Genomic DNA, 9,177 nt, shown 5'->3' with positions numbered 1-9,177 from the left:
GCATATTGTAGGATTAAGAACATGCAGTCTTGGTGGCTCAGTTTGTCAAATATACTATCAAGTATAATTTGTGTCAATTTCTTCATTTGAATTAAATATACAAAATGCTGCCAGTTTTATTAGACATTTTGAAGGCGATAGTATACTCTTTATTTAGTTTCCTTTTGGAATGGATCATTTCTAACTCCATGAATTGTTGCACAACATCATATTCTTCTGGCTTTCACACCTGCCTTCATCATATAATATTCGAGGGTGAACTAGTAAAAGTTTAATGAAAATGTTTCTTCATTATCATATATTCAGAGTTACTGCCAGCATAATAGTTGACATTATCTAAGATTTGAACATTGCATGAAGGTTTTCAAAAGTTTTCAGATTCATAATAATTCTTTAGTGTAGAGCACTAACTGTTGAAAAGAATATGGCCAGGAGAACTACTTTTCCCATAAAAATTTTTTTACAAATTTTCTCTGCCCTGAAATGAAGTCAAAGATATTTCAGCATATATTATATTTGTTAAGATTCTTGCCTGTATACATTATCTGTTACATTCTAAGAGATAGGCTAAAATAAGGATTCAAACCGGCAATGTATTTGAAATTTTTCCCTTTTGGAAAAATTCTCCAATGAATTTTAAGATGATATTTCTTGGTAAAGGATTATCTTATTCATTTCATTTATAATGTTGCTCTACTGTTTGAAATATCTGTTGATTTGTCAGACTGATGTTGTGGGTACTGCATTTATCACGTACAAAATACTTTGAAGGTTTTTTTTTAATTTATGAATTATCTGATTAATTCTCAGTCTGCCTTTATTAGTAAAGCATTTATCACATTCACTGCATTTTTGTAAGTTTTCTCTACTGTATGAATTCTCTGATGCCTTCTCAGACTGTTTGTGGGAAAATCATTTGTCACATTGACTGCATTTGTAAGGTTTCTTTAATGTATGATTTCTGTGATTAAAAACAAGATAGGATTTCTGGGCAAAACATTTGTCACATTCAATACATTTGTAAGAATTCTCCCCTGTATGAGTTCTCTGATGCCTCCTCAGATTGACTTTCTCAGTAAAGCTTTGTCACATTCACTACATTTGTAAGGTTTCTCTCCTTTATGAATTCTCTGATGCCTTCTCAGAGTGAGTTTGTCAGTAAAACATTTGTCACATTCACTACATTTGTAAGGTTTCTCTCCTGTATGAATTCTCTGATGAATACTAAGATTGGATTGTCGGGTAAAGCATTTGTCACATTCACTGCATTTATGAGGTTTCTCTCCTGTATGAATTCTCTGATGCCTTCTCAGAGTGCGATTGTCAGTAAAGCATTTGTCACATTCACTACATTTGTAAGGTTTCTCTCCTGTATGAATTCTCTGATGCGTTCTCAGAGTGTGTTTGCCAGTAAAGCATTTGTCACATTCATTGCATTTGTAAGATTTCTCTCCTGTATGAATTCTCTGATGCGTTCTCAGAGTGTGTTTGTCAGTAAAGGATTTGTCGCATTCATTGCATTTGTAAGATTTCTCTCCTGAATGAATTTTCTGATGAATACTAAGATTGGATTGTCGGGTAAAGCATTTGCCACATTCACTGCATTTGTAAGGTTTCTCTCCTGTATGAATTCTCTGATGAATACTAAGATTGGATTGTCGGGTAAAGCATTTGTCACATTCACTGCATTTATAAGGTTTCTCTCCTGTGTGAATTCTCTGATGCCTTCTCAGAGTGCATTTGTCAGTAAAGCATTTGTCACATTCACTACATTTGTAAGGTTTCTCTCCTGTATGAATTCTCTGATGCGTTCTCAGAGTGTGTTTGTCAGTAAAGGATTTGTCGCATTCATTGCATTTGTAAGCTTTCTCTCCTGAATGAATTTTCTGATGAATACTAAGATGGCATTGTTGGGTAAAGCATTTGCCACATTCACTGCATTTGTAAGGTTTCTCTCCTGTATGAATTCTCTGATGAATACTAAGATGTGATTTTCGGGTAAAGCATTTGTCACATTCACTGCATTTATAAGGTTTCTCTCCTGTATGAATTCTCTGATGCCTTCTCAGACCGATTTTCTCAGTAAAACATTTGTTACATTCACTACATTTGTAAGGTTTCTCTCCTGCATAAATTCTATGATGAACTCTCAGAGAACCTTTGTGAGTAAAGCATTTGTCACATTCACTACATTTGTAAGGTTTCTCTCCTGCATGAATTCTATGATGAACTCTCAGATAGCCTTTGTGAGTAAAGCATTTGTCACACTCACTGCATTTGTACGGTTTCTTTCCTGTATGAATTCTCTGATGAACTCTCAGACTGCCTTTGTCAGTAAAGCATTTGTCGCATTCACTACATTTGTAAGATTTCTCTCCTGAATGAATTTTCTGATGGATACCAAGATAGAATTTTTGTGTAAAGCATTTGTCACTTTCACTATATTTGTAAGATTTCTTTCCTGGATAAATTCTCTGCTGACTTTGAAGACTGACACTCTGAGTAAAGCATTTGTCAAATTCACCACAAGTGTGTTCATTTCACTATTGTTTTGTCTCACAATGGGTTTATGTTTAGAAACTAAAACCTCATCAAGATTTTTATTTCTGTTGTGTTCTTTCTTCTCTATGTGGGTTCCTTGATTGAGACTAATGATAGAAGACCCCTTTAAACAGTCTACACAGTCTTTATATGTGCAAACTTCTTTAGTGGTCCCAGTTTTATGTCTTTTTAGGTTTGAGGATTGGAGAGTGGCATCTCTTTGGTTAGTGTTATAAGGTGTACTTTCGGAGGATTCATGAATCACATTTCTAAGCTCATTACATTTAGAAGACTTCTTTTGGATATGCCCATGCTCATTGACAATGTGCTGTATGTCTTGATCCAAGATCGACTCATTTTTTCCACATATGCGTTGATTTTCTGAAAAAAGTGGGAATTAGGTATAATAGGGATTACTTATATGAGGACTAAGTATGATTCAATAATCAGTGTTCTAATGTATTCATACTCTCAAGAGAGGTTTTTCCTTTTTTTTTTAAATCATTGCATGGATCCTCAGATGTACCTCAAATTTGATCTATATCAAATGTCAAGAATTGATAATAGTCTTCTAAGTGTTACTTTAAAATGGTAACAGCAACCCATATAAAAAAGGTTAACACAGAATTGCTCCTATGTAAAGGAAATGCAGGGGTAAAGAGTGGAGCAGAGACTGAAGGAAAGGCCATCCAGAGACTGCCCCACCTGGGGATCAATGCTATCTGTAGACATCAAACACTGATATTATGGCTGATGCCGTAAAATGCTTCTTGACTGAAACGTGATATAGCTGACTCCTCAGAAGCTCTGCCAGAACCTGACCAAAATAAATGCAGATGCTTGCAGCCAACCATCAGATGGAGCAGAGTGACCCCAAAGTAAAGTTATGTGAAGGACTGAAGGAGCTGAAGGAGTTTAGAACCTCATAGAACAAAAATATCAACCAACCAGATACCCCAAAGCACTCAAGAACTAAACCACCTGCCAAAGACTACACATGGAGTGGCCAATGGCTCCAGCAGCTTACATAATACAGCATCACCTTATCTGTCATCATTTGGAATGGAGGCCTTTGGACCTCTGAAGGCTAGATGCCCCAGCATAGAAGAATCCTAGGGCAGTGAAGCTGTTGTGGATGGGTGAAGCACCCTCATACAAGAATGGAGTAGGGTGGATAGAATAAGTGGTTTGTGGAAGGGCAACTGCAAGGGGTATATCATTTGTAATGTAATAATTAAAATAACAAATTTAAGAAAAAAATTGTACTTTGCAGAAACTAGGATATGTAAGTGATCCATCTGTAATGAAATGTCAGAAAGTAGATCTCTGAACAATATAGATCTAATTTTAAAGTTATAATAGGTTTCAGAATGATACTTTATAGTTTTGGTCAGGTATAAATTTATGATGCAAATGAAATTGTCATTAGAAATCACTATGTAGTTTTGTTTCAACATCCAAAATGTTAAGATAAAGATCAGGTTGTCCCAGAACAAAACACAGAGACCAAATGTCAAACAAATAATAATAATAATAATAATAATAATATCTCCACACAAACAATATATGCACTTAAAATCTTATGCATTTTTTAAAATCGTAAGAGAATAGTCTAAAGCAGTGGTAAGAATAAAATACTCCAAATATTATATGTATAAAAACAGAATTCCTTATTCTGATTGCTTAATTTTTCTTGAAAGTGAAAGTCTTGACTAGAGCTAGATAAGTGGGGAGGAGAGACCTCAGAGAATAGAGCACTGGTTACTTTCCCAAAGTAATCAGAGAAATGTAAATGAAACACAATGAAAATTACGATTTTTACTCTAATTTCCCTCATTTGGGGGTCTCTAGATATTTCAGAGAGTTTATATAAACACAAAGTAGGAAAATTCAAAGAAAGAATCAGGAATTCAACAAGAAGTGCATTCTTACCCACAAATAACAGATTGTTGTAATTCTCCAACATTACTTCCATGTACAATGTCCTCTGAGCAAAATTGAGACATTCCCATTCCTCCAGTGAAAAGTTCAAAGCCACGTCGTTGAAGGTTAACAGATCCTGTAACGGAAAACTTCTTAGAAAACTTCTTAGGTGCTACTGGACAAAAATGCTTTCTTATGTTAAAAAGGAACTAATTAAGATACACCTTGTGATGATATAAATGAGGCAAGAAGATACTGAATGACAAATGTATTCTAAAAGTTTATGGAGTTGTGTCTGAAAATATGAATTGCTGCGTTACCACAGGCAACCTATAAAATGATTTAGCGTACTGCTTGCATTAAAAAAGGCTCTCATATTCTTCAATTTTCTTTGGTTACTGAGACCTTAGTGGCAGCAAATGAAAGGTTTGCTACCATAACCTTGTTCAAAAGTTTTGTGGGCAGTTTGGATTGTATCATATCTTTTCAAGTCCTCTATTATGAAATCTGTTTCCCGGGATGGTGAGATGGCTCAGTGGGTAAGAGCACCCGAATGCTCTTCCAAAGGTTCAGAGTTCAAATCCCAGCAACCACATGGTGGATCACAACCATCCATAACGAGATCTGACTCCCTCTTCTGGAGTGTCTGAAGACAGCTACAGTGTACTTACATATAACAAATAAATAAATAAAACTTAAAAAAAAAGAAATTTGTTTCCCAGCACTCACATGGCACTAAACAGTAGATGGTTAAAACCAGTCCTTTAAAAATCCAGTGATCTCTACTGAGTACTACATTGCACATATGCATACATTCCGGCAAATGTAACCAACATATATTGAAGAAAAACAAACTTTAACTTTAATAACAGATAAATTCTATAATACTCATAGACTTTTTTAGATTTATCTTTCTCTGAGAATGCATGATATATATAACAATGTCAAAATCGGTAAACATTTACAGAATATAAGTGGTACATTTGACGTCTAGATGCCATAATGTACATTTATGAAAGATGGGCTGATATAAAAAAGAATCATAGATCATCAATTATGATGACAAAAAATATGTTTTCAAATTTTACAATATCTACTTTTATCAGATATGGAGACTAGCTGAGTCCTTGTGCAGCTGTGTCTTCCATGACTGTAGTATATCATATCTATTTGACAATCTGATGCCTAACTACAAAGCTATATCCTTTCTAGAGCAAACAGGTAGAATCAGAATATGAAATGCAGAATTAATGGATGGACTGAATGTCAGAGGTTTTGTGTTAAACCACATAAAACTGCAACAACAGAGCACTGAACATTCTGTATGACACAGAGAACCAAATGCTTTGGGAAGTTATTTTTAGAAAATATATTCAAAACCATAAAGTAGAAAAACCAGTATTTGTGAGCATTAAAATCACTTCATACTTTATGTAAGTTGGCATGATCAATACACAACATAACAATTTCATAACTGCCATATGGCCTTTAACTGAAGAATGATTAGTTATGGGTGTGTAAGCAAATGTCATAGGTGGCAATGCATTCCAATGAACTACAATCATTTTCTTTGCTCAAATTGTGTTTTCAAATTGATGAAGAATTATTCTGGGCTGGTGAGATGGCTCAGTGGGTAAGAGCACCCGACTGCTCTTCCGAAGGTCCAGAGTTCAAATCCCAGCAACCACATGGTGGCTCACAACCATCCGCAACGAGATCTGGCGCCCTCTTCTGGAGTGTCTGAAGACAGCTACAGTGTACTTACATATAATAAATAAAATCTTTAAAAAAAAAAAAGAATTATTCTAAGTCTTCATGAATATTTAATAATTTATTCCTCATGGTATCATCTTAACTGAAATTTTCAATCCCCTAATTTTAACTTTCTTTCCATCAGAATTTGACCATTTGTGTATCAGAATTTGAGATTGCATAGAGAAGTATGATTTACATTTCTTGCTTTGTTTATCAAGAACTAAAATACACCGGTTATATACTGTCTATTGTACAAATGAGCCTCAAATTATAAACCTAGGGCATGAAAAAAATACCAAGATGTAAAGGTACTTGCTGTTTCTGTATAGAAACCTAATTTAACTCTCTCAAAATATATTGCAGCTCACTATTATGCCTGACTTCAATCTTCAAGGTTTGGTGCTGAACTCAATGTTTTAGGGGCATAATGTGCAATTCTATACACATAAAAACATCCAGATGAACATGTATATACCTACAGAAAATAGTATTGCAATAAAAAATAGAAACATTGCCACAACCCTTCAGCTTTCCCTATGTAATGCATTGCTTGACTGAAGAGGAATAACATAGGGTATATCAACCTGTCTTCCTTCTAAAGAAAAGGAAACAAAAAATAGAAAGGATTCACTTACACTTGAAAATTGATGGTTTATGCACAGCACCAAGGCTATCCTCTCTAGAAAAATGTTTCAAATGTATTTCATGTGATGAAATACAAAGGTGAAGACCCCAGGACCTACACTACTTCTAATGACTGGTACAAAAACAAAAGGAAAATAAACATGTCACAGGGACAGTATCTCTCTTGAGTCCAATTTTTGATGTCAACACTAAAATGATTACTGTGTGACTTAAAATGTTAAAAAGAATTGTCAGAATACTGAAATCTGCATCAGCTCAAATTACATCAATGAAAAAAGAAAGACAATTTTCTTCCATCATCTGTGTTTCTAGGGAGCTAATACATTTACTATTAAGATTCAAGACAGCTGGACTTGGTGGCGCAGGCCTTTAACCCCAGCACTCGGGAGGCAGAGGCAGGTAGATCTCTGAGTATGAGGCCAGCCTGGTGAGTTCCAGGACAGCCAGGGCAATACAGAAAAACCCTGTCTTGAAAAAAAAAAAAAAAAGGAAAAGAAAAGAAAAATTCAAGACGGTGGGCCTCATATAATTTTATGCGACTACAAATTCTACTCTTCCATATATTGCTTAGTGATGTGAGTTTCTACATATTTACATATCTGCATTCATAAGCTTGTGTCTGAAAACCTGACCATTTCTGTATTGCAATTTATGTGGGACAAGAGACTTTACTTCCAGACTAATACAACTTTATCCAACATAGGAAATAGTCATCAATATATTTTTTGAGCATCATTTCCAACAGATGCTCTTTGAGACATGCAGTTTGATCGTAATTATATGTCTTCACAGTATAAAAACCAGTGAAAATATAAAGCTATTATATATGTTAGAAACCAAATACTTAAATTTTCATTATCACTCAAGAAAATGAAGAGCATAGAAAATAATCCCCTTAGATAATATTCAACATACAGATAATAAGACTTTTGAATGTTCTTAATATAAAAGGGATTTTAAAAAGATATGAAGACAGGATACTGACCTGTGGAGGGTTTACCAGAGAGGCACTCATTCTTTTAGTTGTTCTTCTCCCAGATCCTTGGTGAGGAGCAAACATTCAAATTCTTCTTAAATTTTACATCAAGGATTGAGTAATAAAATAAATGAAATGCCATTAGAGATCATGCTAAACCACATTAAAAAAAATAAAGCAAAGTAATACCAGGGCTCTTGCCAATGTTTCTACCGACATGATACATTTTGACTGATAAAGAATATGAGTATAATCTGAGGATGATTTCTAATTTCAGGAATCGTCAGGCACAAACACAGAGCACATGGATACCTGCTATAAAGTACTGATACTCAGGGTTATTAGTGAAAACTTATATTTCGGGACTAGAGTCAAATAGTAAGGGCTAGTAGATGCCAATTAATGAGAATTGATGAGGAAAATAAGGATTTCTTAGAAAAAAACTTTCTAGGTAGTGACACTAGGCCACGTAATAGGAAATGCTGACACCCAGGTCCTAAGTGTTTCTTCAAACACTGCATGAAAACTAAATAGATGTATCTCAGAATTCACAAGTTGATTTAGAAAATCCCACAATAATCTTGCAAAGAGACTAAACTATTGCAGAAGACAGAAAAGGGGGTATATTGTACAGTCATCACAAAAAGCTGGCTTTATTTGGTTCCAAAACAAATAACCATAAAATATGTACAGAGGAAAAAGTAACAGTCAAGGTGCATCAATGTCCATGGAAAAAAGAATCTTTCGGGTGGATGCAGAAAGTGAACTCTACTTGATTTCATGCCAGAGATGCAAGACTATTTCAACAGGCACAAACAAAACAAGTCATAGCACAATGTATGTACAGTGAGAGAAGGCTCATAACCATGACGATACAGTTACAAAAAGCCTGGGGAAAAGTATCACAGTGGATCACCTTGAAAGCTCTGGGTATTGTGAGAACAAAAGGAATATTCCTCAGTCTAAGGAAGATAATAGCCAACATCCTACATCTCTCGCTACAAAAGATAAAGACAGCTGTCATCATTCTACTCCTTTTTTCAGAAAAGAGACCAGGATGTGCAAAGCCACCACACTACCTTTTCACAGTGCAGTAGTGCTTACAAATAAGACCTGGAAGACTTTCAATGTGTCAAATAAGGATACAGAGAAGGTACGTTTTCTCAAATTACAAGAAACATAATTCTTCAACACAAGAACTACACATATTTAAAGAGAACACTCCAATCTGATAAGACACTTAATAAGCTACTGAAAATACAAGAAAATATCAATTGGCTTTATATTTTCATGGAGAATAATCTGATATATCAGAAGACTCCTCATTGTCTAAAAAG

The 9,177-nt window shown here is 34.8% G+C and overlaps 1 protein-coding gene across 1 annotated transcript; it reads right to left on the bottom strand.

Moving 5' to 3' along the window:
* Positions 1-1,095: 1,095 nt before the first annotated feature.
* Positions 1,096-7,927, bottom strand: LOC147004074 (uncharacterized). Its single transcript, XM_085838641.1, is given in 5 exon segments — positions 1,096-1,118; positions 1,121-2,542; positions 2,545-2,922; positions 4,474-4,600; positions 7,850-7,927. Coding segments are annotated over 5 exon segments (2,025 nt in total). The 5' UTR covers positions 7,925-7,927.
* Between the last annotated feature and the right edge of the window lie 1,250 nt (positions 7,928-9,177).

This window comes from Mus caroli, unplaced genomic scaffold (assembly GCF_978045245.1).
Source record: "Mus caroli unplaced genomic scaffold, Mus_caroli_1 scaffold_6, whole genome shotgun sequence".
Lineage (NCBI taxonomy): Eukaryota > Metazoa > Chordata > Mammalia > Rodentia > Muridae > Mus > Mus caroli.
Note: the sequence above shows the minus strand (reverse complement) of the source record. Positions and strands in the feature narration are given on the sequence as shown.